This window comes from Bos indicus x Bos taurus, chromosome 18, assembly GCF_003369695.1.
Source record: "Bos indicus x Bos taurus breed Angus x Brahman F1 hybrid chromosome 18, Bos_hybrid_MaternalHap_v2.0, whole genome shotgun sequence".
NCBI classification, from domain to species: domain Eukaryota; kingdom Metazoa; phylum Chordata; class Mammalia; order Artiodactyla; family Bovidae; genus Bos; species Bos indicus x Bos taurus.
The window spans coordinates 26,851,643-26,870,556 of record NC_040093.1 but is presented as its reverse complement, the minus strand read 5'-3'; the positions used below and the strand labels follow the sequence as shown (position 1 = coordinate 26,870,556).

The following is an 18,914-nucleotide window of genomic DNA, read 5'->3' as shown; positions in this document are numbered from 1 at the left end:
ATGTTATTCACATCCTGACATATAGCAAGATCTCATACACTCCATGTTTGGGAAATGTCTTTATTCCTCCCTCACTTTTTGATGTTTCATAATGGAAAAAAAATCATGACATTAAATTGACCACCTTAACCATTTTTAAATGTGCAGTTAGTTGTGTTAAGTATATTCCCATTATTGTGCAATAAATCTCTAGAACTTTCTCATCTTGCAAAACTGAAACTCTGTATCTACTAAACACAAATTCTTTAACACTCTATTTTTTTTAAAGGTACAGATTTCTTCAAGAAACAGAATCCAGTTTCCCATATGTTTTATATATCCTACCCAAAGCCATTATGTAAATATTCTGTTAGGACTGAGACTACTCACATCTCACTTAGGGCCAGCCACCTCTCTTCCCTCCCTTGGCCCTTCAGGGCCACACCTAGGTCATACGGTGACTGCCCTGCACTTCTGCAGCTGCTCCCCTCAGTCCTCATAGCGCAGCCCACCATCGCTGTCAACTCTGAAATCACATAAACTATCTCCCCAGCATCCCATCATGCCCAGACAACTAACTGTTCCTCCTTGGTCACCATCTCACTGAGGCTAACCTATCCAACCTATTTAAAGTTGCAGCACACCTCACCTCCACCCCATACATCTCCATTCCCCTTTTGCTGACCTGTTTCTTCCATGGGCTTCCCTGGTGGCTCAGACGATAAAGCGTCTGCCTGCAGTGCAGGAGACCCAGGTATCAGCTGTTCATGTTTTCTGTTAGTCACTACTTTATGCTCTTTGTTTGTCTCACCCCACCAGAAGGTCAGCTCCCTGGGGTAAGAAGTGGTGTCTGTGGTGTTTGCGGCACCCCCGATAGTGCCTGGCACACAGTAGTGCTTCATGAATGACACTGAGTATGGCAAGAAGGAAGGGGGTGGCTTTTGTGCACATTCCATTCTGTGTGAGCAGGTGAAGCCGGCCATATCCTTCTTTTTTTTTACTCTTTATTTCTTAATTGAGATGTAATTACATACAAGAAAAGTGTTAGTCACCCAGTCGTATCTGACTCTTTGTGACCCCACAGGCTGTATCCCACCAGGCTCCTCTGTCCATGGAACTCTCCAGGCAAAAATACTGCAGTGGGTTGCCATTTCCTTCTCCAAACATACCAGAAAACTCACCATTTAAAGTGTACAATCAGTGGTTTTTAGTATATTCACAAAATGGGTCAACATCACCACTAATTTCAGAACATTTTCATCACTCCAAAAAGAGACCCATATCCATGAGCTATCACGGATCGCTCCCCATCCTCCCCGTCCTCACCCCATCCCCCACCCCCCACCCTCCCGCGGCAACTACTCTGCTACTTTGTGTCCCTCCGGATTTGCCTGTCTGGACCCTCGCCATTCTAGGGAACATTCTCCCCGCAGGTCCTCACCCCGCCCTGCTCTTCTTCCATCTGCGCAGATACTGAAGCACTTGCAAGAGCAGAAAGACAGCCAGTGCCTGCACGTGGAGGAATACCAGAACCTCGTGAAGGATCTGCGCATGGAGCTAGAGTCCGTGTCAGAACAGAAGAAAAACATCATGAAGGGTAAACCGTGGGCCAGTGGCGGAGTGGGGTGAGGGGAGCCCTGGAGGGTGGAGTGCCCCTCTGAGCACGAAGCACTGTCTCCTCCCGCTGTAGACATGATGAAGCTAGAGCTGGACCTGCACGGGCTGCGGGAGGAGACATCTGCCCACGTGGAGAGGAAGGATAAGGAGGTCATCATCATGCAGCGGCGGCTGCAGGAGCTGCAGACGCAGTTCACCGAGACCCAGAAGCTTGGTTTGAAGAAAGACAAGGTAAAGCGAGGAGATCCCTGATTGGAACCGCCACAGGGCAGGTGCGAGACTAGGCCTGGCGCGAGCGGCCTCTGCGGCTCTGCCATCCTCAGTGCTGCTTGGAGAGGACCTACGCATGCGCAGTGAGATTGCGGCGCTTTAGACACGGGGAAGGACGTGTGGGGGCCAAGGGGGTGTGAGGGCCAAGGGGGTAGGGGGGCCACAGGAATGGGGGGCGGGGTGGAATTCTGAGCTCTTCCTTGAAATTTCTCGTGGCACACTCGAGTATTCTTGCCTGGAGAATCCCATGGACTGAGGAGCCTGGCAGGCTACAGTCCAGAGGGTCGCAAAGAGTCGACATAACTGAGTGCCTAAGTACACATGCACTCTGGGCAACGCATATATATGGAATCTAGAAAGATGGTACCGATGAACCTATTTGCAGGGTAGCAGTGGAGACGCAAAGGAAAGATATACCCATCTGAATGCAGAGTTCCAAAGAGTAGCAAGGAGAGAAAAGAAAGCCTTCCTCGGTGGTCAATGCAAAGGAATAGAGGAAAACAATAGAATGGGAAAGACTAGAGATCTCTTCAAGAATACTAGAGATACCAAGGGAACATTTCATGCAAAGATGGGCACAATAAAGGACAGAAATGGTATGGACCTAACAGAAGCAGAAGATATTAAGAAAAGGTGGCAAGAATACACAGAAGAACTGTACAAAAAAGATCTTCATGACCCAGATAATCATGATGGTGTGATCACTCACCTAGAGCTAGACATCCTGGAATGCAAAGTCAAGTGGGCCTTAGGAAGCATCACTACAAACAAAGCTAGTAGAGGTGATGGAACTCCATCACCATTTGAGCTATTTCAAATCCTAAAAAATGATGCTCTGAAAGTGCTGCACTCAATATGCCAGCAAATTTGGAAAACTCAGCAGTGGCCACAGGACTGGAAAAGGTCAGTTTTCATTCCAATCCCAAAAAAAGGCAATGCCAAAGAATGTTCAAACTACCACACAATTGCACTCATCTCACACACTAGTGAAGTAATGCTCAAAATTCTCCAAGCCAGGCTTCAGCAGTATGTGAACCATGAAATTCCAGATATTTAAGCTGGATTTAGAAAAGACAGAGGAACCAGAGATCAAATTGCCAACATCCATTGGATCATCGAAAAAGCAAGAGAATTCTAGAAAAACATCTATTTCTGCTTTATTAACTATGCTTTATTGACTGCTTCTTTGACTGTGTGGATCACAACAAACTGTGGGAAATTCTTCAAGAGGTGGGAATACCAGACCACTTGACCTACCTCCTGAGAAATCTGTATGCAGGTCAAGAAGCAACAGTTAGAACTGGACATGGAACAACAGACTGGTTCCAAATAGGGAAAGGAGTACTCAAGGCTGTATATTGTCACCCTGCTGATTTAACTTATATGCAGAATACATCATGCAAAATGCCGGGCTAGATGAAGCATAAGCTGGAATCAAGATCACTGGGAGAAATATCAATAACCTCAGATATGCAGATGACACCACCCTTATGGCAGAAAGCTAAGAAGAACTTAAAGAGCCTCTTGATGAAAGTGAAAGAGGAAAGTGAAAAAGTTGCTTAAAACTCAATATTCAGAAAACTAAGATCATGGCATCCGGTCTTACCACTTCATGGCAAATAGATGGGGAAACAGTGAGAGACTTTATTTTGGGGGGCTCCAAAATCACTGCAGATGGTGAGTGCAGCCATGAACTTAAAAGACACTTGCTCCTTGGAAGAAAAGCTATAAACAACCTTGACAGCATATTAAAGAGCAGAGACATTACTTTGCCAACAAAGGCCCATCTAATCAAAGCTATGGTTTTTCCAGTAGTCATGTATGGATGTGAGAGTTGGACTATAAAGAAAGCTGAGTGCCAAAGGCTTTTGAACTGTGGTGTTGGAGAAGACTCTTGAGAGTCCCTTGGACAGCAAGGAGATCCAACCAGTCCATCCTAAAGAAATTAGTCCTGAATATTCATTGGAAGGATTGATGCCGAAGCTGAAACTTCAATACTTTGGCCACCTGATGCAAAGAACTGACTCCTTGGAAAAGATTGATGCTTTCCCCTGATGCTGGGAAAAATTTAAGGCAGGAGGAGAAGGGGACCACAGAGGATGAGATGGTTGGTAGGCATCACCGACTCGATGGACATGAGTTGAGCAAGCTCCGGGAGTTGGTGATGGACCGGGAATCCTGGAGTGCTGCAATCCATGGGGTCACAAAGAGTTGGACACAACTGAACGACTGAACTGAACTGAGTGGAGACACAGCCATAGAGAACAGACTCGGACACAGTAGGGGAAGAAGAGGGTGGGACGAATTAGGAGAGTAGCATGGAAACATATATACTACCATATATAAAACAGATAGCCAGTGGGAATTTGCTGTAGTGACTCAGAGAGCTCAAACCAGCACTCTGTGACAACCTAGAGGGGTGGGATGGGGTGGGAGGTTGGAAGGAGGTTCAAGAAGGAGAGGACGTATGTATATCAGTGGCTGAATCACATTGGTGTATAGCAGAAACCAACACAATATTGTAAAGCAATTATCCTCCAATTAAAAATAAATTAATTTTTTTAAATGGAGATATTTGGAGAGATGACAACAGGAAGTGAGGAGTCTGGATAAGCATCTTTGAGTCACTCGTATGTTCATTCAACAGATATTTTTTAATTTCTATGATACTCCAAGCACTCTTCAAGGCATGAAGAATATGATAAAACATGTGCCATCCCTTCTTTCATGGAGCTTGCGTTCTAGTCTATGGAGACAGACAACCAACAAATAACAAAACTTACAATAAAATGTTAGGTACTAATGAATTCCTAAAACAACTTGGTGGCTATTTTATCCAGGGTAGTCAGGGAAGACCATCTTTGATAAGGTGACATCTGGGCATAAATCTGAATAAAGAAAGAGGACCACCCAAGCTGAGATCCTGAAGAATATTCCAGGCAGAGGCAATAGCAAGGGCTGGCACCCTAAGACGGGAGTGAGCTGAGAAGCAGAGCAAGTGTGGGGTGGCAAGAGGTAAAGTCAGACAGGTAGCCAAGTACCAGATTGTGAGCATCCCGGGAGGTCTTTGTAAGGACTTTGGCCTTCTTCCACGTGAGGTGGACCCAGTGGAGGCTTTGAACAGAAGCATAACAAGATCTGGCTCGCATTTGTAAAGCCCACCTCTGGCTGCTAGTCTCTGTCAGAGAATAGCCCGAGGGGAGGAAGGGAGCCCAGGTGGAGGCTACTGTAACATCCCGACAAGGGAAGACAGTGGCTCAAGGCGATCTCTAGCTGACTTGGCCCTGCTGCTGCTCAGGCCTCCATCAGCATTAACACTTCACTTTCTTCAGCTCCTCCAGGAGAAAGACGAAATGCTGCACGAGCTAGAGAAGGAACTGGCGCAGGTTCAGAACAACCTCGTGAAAAAGGAGATGGAGCTGGAAAAGCAGCAGTGCATGACAAATGAACTCGAAATCGCCATCCAGGAGGAGAGGCAGGACAAGTGCAAGGCCGAGTACGGGCACCTGCGAGCTGAGATCAAGAAGCTGAAGGAATGTCTCGAAGACGCCAAACAGCAGCAGAGGCTGGCTGGTGAGGCCCCCGGGGCAAGCACTGTCCCCACTGCCCCCAACGCACTGGACCAGAGCAGTCCCCTCCCCTCTCCACTGTCTCACTCCAATCACCTCAGGATCCCATCTCACCTCACAGCAGTTAGGACCGCCCTCTAAGCCCCTTCCTCACCCCAACCTTATGCTCCCTGTGAAGCGCCCACCACACAGCAGGTGCTCAGGCTGGGAAAGCAGACTGCTGCTCTCACATGCCCACATTTTCTTGGCAGCCTCCCCTTTCCTCCACACAGGAGCACAGAGCTCTGTACCCTGCTTCTTGGCACCACACTCCTCTCCACCTTCTCTGGGACCTTTATCACACCACTCACTTCTTCCTTCCCTGCTTTTTAACTCTCTCTCTCTCCTTTTTTGGCTTCCAAACACATTCACTTAGAGCGTGGGTTATGTTCTTGCTCCTCTGCTGAAAGTGCTTTCTCAGAGGTCACTAGTAACTTCCTGCCTTGGATATGGGTTGTTTGGGGGTGATAAAAAATGTCCTGGAATTATATGCTCATGGTCACACAACTTTGTGAGTCTATGAGAAACCACTGCACTGTACAATTTACAAGGATAAATGTTAAGTGAGCAATATATCAATTTGGGGGGAAAAAAAAAAGTTCAAAGCTTGTGTCCTTCCTCACCCTCCTCTAACGCTGTGTATGTCCACGCCATTGGCCCCCACACCTCAGTGGTTGTTTCTTAGCTTTGGAGACACGACAGGTCCCTCATTCTTCCACAGATCTGACCCTTTCTTCCGCAGATCTCACCTCGTTTCCCTCCTGCCCTGACCCTGGTCACCCATCTCTAAGACCCCACCCTCCGCCGTCTCTCCTCTCCCTCTGCTGGTGAGCGCCTCTGCTCCTTGTGGCCGAATTCCTCTGCAGGCAACTCCAACGCCTGGAGCCCGAGCCCTGACATGGCACCTAGTCAGTCTTGTCTTTAGAAACTAGCTGCATCCACCTTCCCGACTAAACCAACATTCCCAAAGCTGAACCTGCTCTCTTCCTTGTTAAAAAAAAAAAAAAATCCTCCTCCCTTCTGCTGGGTATATAATCATTTCCATAGTGACACTATCTTTCTTCCAGTATTCCAGCCACCCCCCCCCCAAAAAAAAAGGAGAGAGGAGTGATATTTAACGTAGAAATGATAGGAGAAACAACAGGAAGTGGGGAGGTATTTGTGTTGAGAAACTCCAGTAAACATTATTTGAGTGCTTCTTCCTTCATACCCTGAAGTATGGACTTCCCTGGTGGCTCAGACGGTAAAGCTTCTGCCTACAGTGCCCAGGGAGACCTGGGTTCGATCCCTGGGTCAGGAAGATCCTCTGGAGAAGGAAATGGCAACCCACTCCAGTACTCTTGCCTGGAAAATCCCATGGACGGAGGGAGCATAGTAGGCTACAGTCCACGGGGTCGCAAAGAGTCGGACACGACTGAGCGACTTCACTTCACTTCACTTCCTTCATACCCAGTGTAGACAAGGATGTGGGCTAAAAGGATATTAGGAGAAATCTTTCTCCATTCTAAGACATTCCACTTTTCCTAAAACACTCTTTCCTTTATGGCAGGTCCCTGCTCAAGAACCCACTAAATTATGTCTAAATATTTCTCTCAGCCTTTTGACATTCTTCAAAACCCGCCTCGAGTCCATGCACTTAACTGTCTCCCACCATTCCTTTTCACTTTCCAGTTAAACTGGTATCTTCCCATCCTCTTCAGACATGCCCCCGCTTCCTTTCACTGTGCATTTCCTCTAACAATCCACCTCTACCCCCCACCAATAATTACCTTTCTCTTCCTTCTTCTAAGGCCCGGGCTCTACCTACCCACACTGATCTTGCTTCCTGAGTTCACAGTCAGTGTGAGTTTAACATTACTGGTTCTCAGGTGAACCAGGTACAGCTAAACTCCATGAGGTCAGGATTTGTACCCAGAGACAGGGTGAGTCGCAAAACAGATCCTGAGCAATTTCTACCAGTTTGTTTAACTTAACAAGAAGTCCATGGCTGGTGGGTAGGTTGAAGACAGATAGTTTAACCAAGCTCCTCAGGAGTGATAATGAAATAGAGAGGAGGACAGATTGGAAACTGAAGTAAGTCACAACATGAAGGAGCAGACTTTTTTAAACTGGTCTCATCTGAGAGTCCAGTCTTCACACATACTCCTCTCACACGTGGACACGCCCCAGGGGTCATCTCCTGTCTTCTGCAGCTCAGCAAGCAGCCGACTACAAAGAAGAGGTCTTTATGGCAAATGACAACCTGGAGGACTGCCAGAGGAAGCTGCAAAGCTGTATTTGCCTGGAGAAGCAGAAGGCAGAGACCATCCAGGAGCTCCAGAGGGAGCTTCAGAAGTTGCAGAAGGATTCCTTGACAGCTGAGGAGGAGCTCGCCCCCAGCAGGTATCGCAGGTCCACCTCCAGACAGAGGTTCTGTCCCCTGTGAGCCAGTTGGGCACCATGGGCCGCTGCCCAGGAGTGGGGTAGCAAGCCCTGTTGCAGCTAGCCCACAGTCCACTGACACGGACCCTGAAGTCCAGCCACCTGTGTGTGTTTGTTTGTTTGTTTGTTGCCATTTTGCTTCAGAAAACGGATAGAGGAGCTGACGTTAGAATTCTCTGAGGTCACGAGAAAGCTTGAGCTTTCAGAGAAGGAAAAGAGGCAGCTTCAGAAGACACTGGCTGAGCAAGATATAAAACTGAATGAACAGCTAGATCGTATAAACCACATTCAACACCAGGTACGGAAGGCAAGCAGGTGGCCAGCGCAAGCATTGGCTCTGTTTAAGACTAATTGCACAGCTCTTGGGAATTTCCCAGCAGTCCAATGGTTAGAACTCCCCTCTCTCACTGCTGAGGGACTGGGTTTAATCCCTGGTCAGAAGCTATGATCCCACAAACTCAGTGGCGAGGCAAAAAAAAAAAAAAATTGCATTGTTCTTTATCTGGGAAGATGCTACCACCAATCCATTGCAAACTACTTATCCAGAATTTGTGTTAGAATTGCCAAGCCAGCCAGTCAGCTCCAGTTCCCACCACCAATAATAATCATTTTCAAGGGCTAAGCTTAAAAACAAAAGGACAATATTATTTCTTTTTCTAGGACTCATAAGCTCTCCTTCTCAGTCAATTTAAATTTTTTTTAACTTTGAATTATTCTTTTTGTGTTTTTCTATGATTTTTAAAAAATTTATTCAAAGAGGTTTTTATGTGGAAAGACTTGGTAAATAAGTGAGACCTGTATCTATAAATAGAAAATATGTCTAATTGAACCAAAAAAGAGTTGCTCAGCCTGAGGGAATTTTTTATTATACATGCTAAATAACCAAGGAGTTGTCCTCATATTTATTTCAGTCATCTCTGGATTGGGTTTCCACCCCTCCCTGCCCAGCCAAATGGAGTCTAACACTGACTTTCAGCCCAGCCTTTGTTTTCTCAGAACAGGGAGCACGCCTCCTCCAAAAGCAGTCTAGAAGAACAACTTCAGGAGATAAGCAGATTGCTGGAGGATAAAAAGGAGCAACTGAAAAAAAGCAAAGAGCAGCAGAAGTTAGTGGAGCAAGAGCTCGAGACATTCCGACTAGAAGGGAAAAGGAGAGAAAAGATGGTGAGGATAATCTGGAAAGACTCAGGGTTAAGAATCCCAGGGCTGGACCTGAGCCCTGCATGGCCTGGCGGGATATAGAGGCTGAGGGTACTCAGACCTCAGGAGAGAAGGGAGGGAAGGTGAGAAGGACGTGTGAAGGGGAGAAAGAAGGCCTGAGATACACCAGGCACAGAGCAGAGCTGTGCCTGAGGGCAGAGGAGGAGGGGCTTCTCTTCTGGTGATGAAGTAATGCCTCCATTCTGGGTGTTGTTCCTTAATCCGGGAGCAGTCCATGGAGAATCTGAGAAAGATGGAGGAGGAGAATGATAACCTCAAATCACAGGTAAAGCAATTTAGTATGCAACTGGACACCTCTCTCTACAAACAAAACAGCACCCAGCAAATCAACGAGGAGCTGACTAATAAGGTGAGTACACAGAAACCCCAAGGGGGTGAGAAATTTGAGCTTTGTGACTCTTGACCCTTAAGTTGGCACCCAGCTCTTCTGCATCACAGAAATGCCACTAACTGCCCAGTCCATGAGCATTCTGGGGTGCCTGAGGCCCCACTTCTCTCCTGAAGTAGGGTATGCCTCCATCACCCACCTGCTGGCTGAGAAGGATCTCTTCCAGTTGCGGAAAGTCTTAATATCTGGTGAAGCCCCAAACCATCTGTGCTTTGGCATCAAGTCTTCCAGAGTTGCCTTTTAGACCAGAGTTGGGGGAACTCATTGTTTGGGGGCAATTTGCTAGGGAACACTTCCAGAAATAGTCCCAAAACACAAAAAAATGAGGTGGAAGGGGGACTTGGTTCTATTTCATTACATGAATTAAAGACAAAAAGGAATCACTGGCTTCTAATGTATGTGAGGCACTGTGCTCACATTCAGTTATCACTGATTGACTATCTACTTAAGTCCTTGACATGGCTTCCCTCTGCTGGTTTACAGAGGAGAGAAAGGCTAAGGCTCACACTGAGTTAATTAGGATGTGATGGGATGGAGCAGTGTTTGAACCTGGACCATCTGGCTGTCGCACCAAACCTCTTTTTTCTCTTCATCATGAATGGCAGTACTCCCACCTTTCCGGCCAAGAAAAAAATACAGCATCTTTATTAGGTGGTCTCCTGAATTATAAATGAGAGACCAAGCAGCTCTGATTCCTTCATAATAAAAAAAAAATTCACCTTAAAATATTATGACTATTCTAAGTGTAAGAATAGCACTACCCAGTAGAACTTTCCATGATGATGGAAAAGTTCTATATTAGAGTTACTTGATACTACATGCACTAGCCATATGGGGCTATTGAGTGCTTGAAATATGGCTTAGTAGCACTGAGGAACTGAATTTATAAGCTTAATACTCACCAATTTTAGGTTCTTTTAAATGTCTGTAGTGTCATGTGGCTAATGGCTGCCATCTTAAACAGCAGAGGTCTGAGGCACCAATGTTTCTGGAGTTTCGTCTCTCCTCTAGTGTGATCCAGACTTGAGGCCTTAATCACGCAAATCCCCAAGGAACTGTTCTCAATATAAGGCATACTGCCTAAATATTTAACATAGGCCTGTTATCACATTTGGGCTTCCCAAGTGACGCGAGTGGTAAAGAACCTGCCTGCCAATGCAGGAGACATAAGAGATGCAGGTTCGATCCCTGGGTTGGGAAGATCCCCTGGAGGAGGGAACGGCAACCCACTCCAGTGTTCTTGCCTGGAGAATCCCATGGACATAGGAGCCTGGTGGGCTACAGTCCATGGGGTCGCAAAGAGTCAGACATGACTGAGGCGACTCAGTACACACGTTATCACATTTGCCAAAAGAACGTTAGTTATGTAAATATGCAATCTGCAGCACTAATTTCAGAATTCCTTTCATGGAAATCCAGAGGGGTCTGGGTGTGTGGAAGCACGTTCCGTTTTCTTAACACACGCCCCACATATAATAGACCTTTTGAATCACTGGAAACAACCCTTAGAAAGAGGCTTAGTTTTGTGTTCTAAACTGCATTTCCCTTCATCAGTAGTTCATATTTCAATTTTAAACACACTCTGTCAGGACTACATGTTCAGTTCATCCCTAGTATTGCCCAATGCAGTATTTCATTCAGTCTAAACAAATCATTTGGTATACTCAGTGAGCACCTGTTAAGTGTGCCACGCCCTAAGCTCTGGGTAATGGGGACACAGTGATGGAGACCACACACAGCCCTCCATTCACGGTGCATTAGGTCTAGTGGATTATGTCAGGGATTGAGGCACAATGCACACAACTGAAATGTCGCATCATGTTTATAACCCAGAACTGACTTCCAGGTTAACCCTAATCCTAACTCTAACCATGAGACAATTAGCTGTTACCAGAAACCATCCAGTTACGAGTGTAGGACGCATGCTTGGTTGGCATGCATCAAAGCTGTGAAATCTGTGAAAAAGACTTTTCATGTGCTTGCCACATCAGGGCCCAGTGCTTCCAATATTCCTTGTAGTTGGGGGATGTGCTAACTATTAATAGAAAGGAAGTTTGGGGAGAGGAGTGCAAAAGACTTTGGAAAGCAGCTTTTCCTCTTACAACGGTGAGGGGAAGTGAGCATTATCACAGACTGCTTGGCAAGCTGTGCAGAGAGGAGAGAGACCGGTGCTTGTTTATCTTCTGTGAACACAGAGAATGCCTCTGTGGCCATGAACCCTGACAGTAATGTTCCCCCGCCCTAAAGATAACCTCTCAGAAGGAGATCATAGCGAGTCTGAAGATTCAGCTGGACAAGGCTGGGGAGAAAGAGAAGCATTACCTCCAGACCATGATCAGTAAGGACGTCTATGAGGAGTTATGCCGGAAGTCAGCCTGCTGCCAGGACGACCTCACACAAGCCCTGGAGAAGGTGGGCCACACCCTCGCATCTCCTAAGAGATGTGTGCTAAGTCACTTCAGTCATGTCTGATTCTGTGCGACCCTATGGACTGTAGCCTGCCAGGTTTCTCAGTGCATGGGATTCTCTAGGCGAAAATACTGGAGTGGGTTGCCATGTCCTTCTCCAGGGATCGTCCCAACCCACGGATCGAACCCATGTCTCCTAAGTCTCCTGCATTGGCAGGCAGAGTCTTTACCAACAGCGCCACCCATCCCAGGGCTGTTTAATATCAGAGTTTCCCCAAAAGCGTGAGAGGTGCAGGAGTCAATTTCCTGCATGACCGGCTGTCACCAAGGCCATCTGCAAGCCCTTGCATCGGCGGGGATGTCTGTCCAGAGAAGGCTTGCTGCTTCTTAGTGAGGCTTTGGGGAAGAAGGGGATAGGGGCCAAATTGAGCAAGTCTTTGTGACAATGGGTGACCTGGAGCAAGGTTTTCCCAATACCTGGGTTTTCAGGGAAATTCATGCTCTACCCCTGTGCTGATCACCCCTGGCTGATCAGTTCATAGAATTGGAAAGAGAGGAAATGGGAGCGCGAAAGGGGAGATGCAGAAGACTGAGCGTTGTCACCTCTCACCCCTCTCTGGGACACTAAGCAAGGTGACCGGGTGTCTCTGCCACCCTGGGGAGAAGAGGGTGGGGGATGTAGAACCCTTCCCCGTCCAGGTCTCGGCAGAGAGGGCCCAAGCACGATGACAGACACTCTCTACCCTCCTCCCCACATCTTTGTCTTTACCAAAGCTCAATCATTCGACCTCAGAGACAAAGAATCTGCACCGGAGCCTGACACAGGCCCAAGACAGGAAACTTCAGCTGGAAGAAGAAATCATTGCCTATGAAGAGAGGATGAAAAAGCTGAATGGGGAGTTAAAAAAACTGCAGGGCTTCCAGCAGCAGAGTGAGCTAGAGGTGAGGAGCAGCCGAAGGCTCGGGCTGCTGTCCCATCCAGGGGCCCAAGGTCACCTCTTGCACTCAGAGCTGTACACTTCGCCCTGAGCTACCCTTTGATTAACGGGCTCGCTCCCTTTTGCTGGGCTCCCTCCCTTTTGCTGGGCTCCCTCCCTTTTGCTGGGTTCCGCAGGTTTCTGGAAGGTGGCAATGAATCAGAGCAGGGTCGCCCTCTGCTGGCCGCCGAAAATAAAATACTCCCAGAGACTCTCCCAGAGGAAGGTCCCTCCCGCTTTGTCAGGGGTACTCAGGATCTGGGTGGCAGGCCAGGGTCTCCCTCCTCACCATGTGCTCCCGAGCAGGTGCAAGCCTTCGACAAAAAGCTGGAGGATATGAGCAGCCAGGTGCTGCAGTGGCAGAAGCAGCACCAGAGCGACCTCAAGATGCTGGCTGCTAAAGAGGAGCAGCTCAGGGCATTCCAGGAGGAAATGTGCGCCCTGAAAGAGAACCTCCTGGCGGATGAGAAGGAGGTGGGCGCCCCTCGTCTTCCGATCACTTCGTCCCCCAAGAACATCCATAGTCCACCCCCAAGAACATCCCAGGACCACACATGGGATGACAGACTCCCTTGGGTGGGGCTGGGGGCGGGATGCCTGGGAGCAAGGAAAGGACATCTTCCCCATTCAGTACCAAAGCAGGGTCTGGGTGTTCAAGGCCCACAGCTGCTGTCTCAACCCGACCATCTTCCTGTGACTTTATTGATAGAGATATTGAGCAGAGCAAAGGTCCCAATCCAGAGGGGAGAGAGTGCCATCTCCCTGTCAGGTACCCCAGCAGCCCCCTGACTTAGGTAATCACTGGTCCGTACCCCTCCAGACCGCGCCCCTTCTGACACCTCAGAATCGGCTGAGAGCTCCGTGGGCATGCCCAGCTCTCTGAGCAATGAAGTCTGTAGCAGGAGGCCGCCACGTGTCTCGGAGTGACTACAGGCCTTTGCTCAAATTAGGGGAAAAAAGAACACATCTCTTCCTACCCGATATTTTTTCTTCCATCTGTTTTTTAAAAGGTTTAATACACTGCTTTTTTAGAATAAGTCACTTTGATACCCTGAAAATCATTATTATAAAGGTACAAGCCTACTCTGTCTCTAGCATAAGTGGTATCTGCTCAGAGAAATCACCTTAGTGACAGTGCGCTGCTGTAGGAGAAGTCCTGCTGCGTTAGTTCCAATTCCGGCCTCGGGGTGCCTCCGGGTTGGACAGCAGAGTCAACGCCTCCTCTCCCAGGAAGAGAGGAGGCCTGATTTGGGAGTGGGGAGGTGGTAGGCCTGCGCTCCCTCCCCTTACTATCTCGTTTACTTCTTGTGCCAAAGCCCTGCCTGCCCCAGCGGTCTGCGCCCAAAGACAACTGCAAGATGCACCGAGAGAATGATCAGATTATGTCCAACATGGAGCAATGGGCAAAAGAGCAGAAGTAAGTGAGGAAAAAGCAGTAAGGCAGGGTTCTAAGGGCTGGAATCACACATGTGCTAAAGAATAGTGTCACACAGACACACAGAGCCCCCCTGGGAGGCTGATCCAGTCTCAGCCTGGCCCAAAGGTTAGGAATAAGATGAAGGGCCCTCAACCCTTCACACAGGTTCAGAAAGCCCATCCACCCAGCAATGGAGCAGCTCCCTGACAGAAGGGATACTTCCTCTTCCCAGCCTGGCAACGGACTTTACTGCCTTTCATTGCCTGGATCCCTTGAATGCTCTTGGGACCACAGTGGTTTTCCACTGAAGTATAGCAAGTCCTCTTCATTGCCAGTTGCAAGGAAGACTTTAACTCTGGGGGCTGAGGAACAAGTGGGGAGTGGGGGTCTAGGCCCAGCAGAGGCCTTGCCAAGAACACCCAATGTCCTTTTCAGCCAACTTGCGCTCTTGCTCACAGGGGTCTGGGAAACTCTTTCTCTTCTGTGAATTTTATTATAGGATCGCCAATGAGAAACTAGGAAACAAGCTCCGGGAACAGGTCAAATATATCGCCAAGCTGACTGGTGAAAAGGAGTAAGTCATCCCATGCCACCCTGGCTGCAGCTTGGCCCCCAAGGAGAAGAGTCAGCCGGGAACCAGGGATTCCTGGATGTGTACAGAAGGACCCCGAGTCCTGAATCTGTGTCTGTGTGACCTCTTGACACACCACTTGACCTCTTTGGGCCTGAGTCCCCCCACCAACGACTAAAAAGAGGTTTAATAGTCTCTTTGTCCATCTCTGTCACCTTCCACAGTTCTCAGGGGTCAGAATGCTAAGAAGGAAACAGGAACTGAAAAGCGGACTGTACTAGTTAGGGTAGTGGCTAAGCTGTGGTAACAGAGAGTCCCTCTCCAAGTGAGGGACATAGAACAAAGAAGGGATTTCTCTATGAGGGGAGCAGTCCTCCCCTCATAAAAGGAACACCATCTTTTAATCTTCATAACAAGAGCTCGACTAATATTTGTTGCTTCCACATATGAGGCCCTGTTCTAAGTGCTTTACATGTATTCACTTATTTAATCTTTATAAGACCTCACATGTGCAGTGCACTTATAATCCACATTTATGGATATAGAAAGGGAGGGATTCAGGCTACATACCTAGCCCATGATCTCATGACCAGTAAGCAACAGAGTCAGAATCCCAACATGGGAGACCTGAACCCAAAGCCCCTGTCACCTGCCCTCAGCACTGGTTTTGGAGAAATGCGGCTGTTAGTATTAGCAGTTGCCATTTATTGAGCCACAGGGTAATGCTCAGTTACCTTTCCCCTCACCTACATGGAGCTGCCATTGCGTCCATAAAGTAGGGACACGTAATTTGCCCAAGCTCTCAACGGAGCCAGGACCCCCTGTTCTCTCAACCTTTCAGCTGAGAGAGGCGAGAGAACTGGCATTGGCATCAGAACTGAGTGCAGATGTTTCCAAGGTGTGGCCATGAGAAACTGAGGACACGCAGCCCGAGTCCTTCTGGCTCTTCTGGCTCTTTGAGTCAGATTTCTATTATTTATCAAACTGGATTTTTATATGAGCCCCAGAAGGCAGATCAGGCTGAATTGTCCCCATCTAACAGTTAAGAAAGCCAGCCCAGGGCTGACATGACAGAGTGGGTCAGGAGTGCCCACCCACTCTGGGCCCACCCCAACCCCAGACCTGGGCTTCTTCCAGGGGATGCACATAGGCCTCCATTTCCACAGAAGACATGAGAGCCCTAGCTCTGGAAGGAACTGGGTGTCCACAGGGCCAAAGCAGACCAGACACCCATCTGTCCTTCCCTCTCCTTCCCCAGCCACCTCCACAATGTGATGGTCCATCTGCAAAAGGAAAACAAGAAGCTAAAGCATGAAATAGAGGAGAAGAAGCTGAAAGCTGGGCCCTCGAGGGTGTATGCCAAAGCCCTCTGCCAAAGCAAAACAGAACCCACAATCAGGGGGAAAGTGTACGGTACCTTGGGCTGGAGGGGGATAACCCAGGATGTGAGCCAAAGAATGGACATCACCAAGTTTGTCGGGATACCTCACTGCTCAGGTATATCCACCATGGCTTCTGCTACTTACTAGGATGTTGTCTTAGTCCAATGAGTAACCACCCACCAAAAAAAGCATGATATTATTTTTCAAGAGATCACTAGATTGGAAATTCAAAGAGGTGGGTGGGAAATGATCGTTTGCTTAGTTACTCTGGACCAGTGGGGAAGGAAATGGCAACCCACTCCAATATTCTTGCCCAGAGAATCCCATGGACAGAGGAGCCTGGCGGGGTACAGTCCACAGGGTTGCACAGAGTCAGGCACGACTGAAGCAACTTAGCACACACTGAACCAGAGATCACTGTTTTCTCCTCTGTAAAGGGAGGAGGCGAATGAATTAAGGCTCATTCTGATCTAAGATACTTTGATGATGACCCAGGTGCCTCCTGTCTCAGACCTATCCCTTCCCCAGACCCAGTCTCTTTTGGGAGGTGTGGAGACAAGAGGGGGACAGACAGAATAGGCATCTTTCTCCTGTGATGTGTTCTGGAAACCTCCAAGAAGCCCTGGTGTCCGCTGCACAGCCTGGGTCCCAGGCTACCTTTTTTGCCACCTCTAGACTCCATGGTTCCCCCCTCCCAGGGAAGGAGTCACATGCCACAGAGCTGCCTCACCACAGGACTAGTCCTTAAGGAATCACCTCACTAATTTCTTCTCAAATTAAGACTGTCATTTCTTCCCTGTTCCCTCAGGTTCCTCATTTTGCTAGAATCAGCACCTTGCCCTGAGCATCATTTCCACGCATGTTTTTCAGAGGACAGTGAGTTCCCATCCCTCTCTCTTGACTTGGACCAGCTCTAATGGGAATATGTCAAGGTCCCAGGCTATTCTGCAAGATGATAACGTTTTATTGAGTTTTGTCCACTTCCTGCTGTGGAGTGAGCCTTGTGAACTATACTATACCCTCTCCGGGCCCAAACTCTAAAATAAAGACATGAACCCAGACGTCTCAGTGCGCTCTCGGCGTCTCGCAGACACTTGTGCCTACTCAAGTCCCCAGCAACGTGCTTACCTCCATTTTCTCTGCATTCTAAAAAAACAAGAGCTCTCTTTCACATATGTAGTGGAAGTCACTCAGTTGTGTCCGACTTTGTGTGACCCCACGGACTATAGCCCTCCAGGTTCTTCTGTCCATGGCATTCGCCAGGCCAGAATACTGAAGTGGGTAGCCGTTCCCTTCTCCAGAGGATCTTCCCAACCCAAGGATCAAACCGGGGTCTCCTGCATTTCAAGTGGATTCTTTACCAGCTGAGCTATGTATGTAGGGGGACTGTAATTCCCAAAGCAAGCTTCTGGCCTGTCTGGATTAGTTTTTAAACCAACAAGAGATAATTCGCTCCTTTTTTATTCATTTCCGGAATTTAAGAAGAAAAAAAAAATGCTTAGAAACTCCAAAAAGAAAAGTAATCCTGAGATCCAAAAGAGAGGGAGATAAATAAATTACGCACTTTTCAAATGGAGGAGGAAGAAATGGCCATCTACTTTCTCACTGCCCACCATATTCCTTTAAGTTTTTTTTCCCAAGCCAGCTCAGTACAAGTAAAATTCCAGTTATAACAAACTCCAAGGACAGCTAACCTATTTTATTGTGGTTGGATTTTGTTCAACTGAGTACATGTCTAGAATTTATATTTCTAGTCTATAGAAAATTGAGAGAAATATTAATATGAAAGTGAAAGTCACTCGGTCATATCCGACTCTTTGTGACCCCATGGACTGTATGTAGCCCACCAGGCTTCTCTGTCCATGGAATTTTCCAGGCCAGAATATTGGAGTGAGTTGCCATTCCCTTCTCCAGGGGCTCTTTCCAACCCATGTCTCAAACCCGGGTCTCCCATATTGCAGGCAGATTCTTTACCGTCTTGAGCCACCAGGGAAGCCCAAGAATACTGGAGTGGGTAGCCTATCCTTTCTCCAAGGAATCTTCCCAACCAAGGAATCAAAAATAGAAAATTGAGAGAAATAATAATAGCCAAACGTAAAGTAAGAGAAAGAAATCAAAGAGCTTGCATTTCTGGGTGAGGGGAGAGGAAAAATGAAGGAAGAAACCCACTAGTTGGTAGCAATTCTTAAAATTTTTATAATTTTATTATTTGGCTGCGCTGGATCTCCGTTGCTGGGCACGGGCTTTCTCTAGTTGCAGCAAGCAGAGGCTACGCTTCGTCCCAGAGCACAGGCTCTAGAGCGATGGCTCAGTTGCCCTGTGGCATGTGGAATCTTCCCAGAGCAGACATTGAAATTGTGTCCCCTGCACTGGCAGGCAGGTTCTTAACCACTGAACCACCAGGGAAGTCCTGCAATTCTTTAGTATCTCGCCTTCCTCCCCAGCTAAACTAAAGCCAAGAAAATGCTCTGCTGATCGCAGCAATCTGTCATATAGGATGCCCCTGCTACGACCCAGGAAGGGCAAATACTGGAAATGCAGCGTGAGGCAGGAGTGATGGGCTCATCTGGTGGTGACCCAAAGGGTCAGATACACAAACCATCACCTCCGCACACTGCTGAGGCTGCCTAACACAAGACTTGTGATTCCAGTGTA

General features: G+C 47.8%; 1 protein-coding gene across 1 annotated transcript in view; it reads left to right on the top strand.

Annotated features, from left to right (window-relative positions):
* The window catches only part of PMFBP1 (polyamine modulated factor 1 binding protein 1), a 50,186-nt gene extending 32,866 nt beyond the window's left edge, over positions 1-17,320 (top strand). Inside the window, exons 9-22 of the mRNA XM_027516107.1 lie at positions 1,450-1,576; positions 1,670-1,827; positions 5,199-5,439; positions 7,667-7,856; positions 8,040-8,193; positions 8,892-9,059; positions 9,328-9,465; positions 11,752-11,916; positions 12,687-12,854; positions 13,196-13,363; positions 14,206-14,306; positions 14,806-14,880; positions 16,136-16,374; positions 17,068-17,320. Coding sequence (XP_027371908.1) covers positions 1,450-1,576; positions 1,670-1,827; positions 5,199-5,439; positions 7,667-7,856; positions 8,040-8,193; positions 8,892-9,059; positions 9,328-9,465; positions 11,752-11,916; positions 12,687-12,854; positions 13,196-13,363; positions 14,206-14,306; positions 14,806-14,880; positions 16,136-16,374; positions 17,068-17,084 — 2,109 coding nt within the window. The 3' untranslated portion in view covers positions 17,085-17,320. The remainder of the gene's footprint in view (positions 1-1,449; positions 1,577-1,669; positions 1,828-5,198; positions 5,440-7,666; positions 7,857-8,039; positions 8,194-8,891; positions 9,060-9,327; positions 9,466-11,751; positions 11,917-12,686; positions 12,855-13,195; positions 13,364-14,205; positions 14,307-14,805; positions 14,881-16,135; positions 16,375-17,067) is intronic.
* Positions 17,321-18,914: the final 1,594 nt, after the last annotated feature.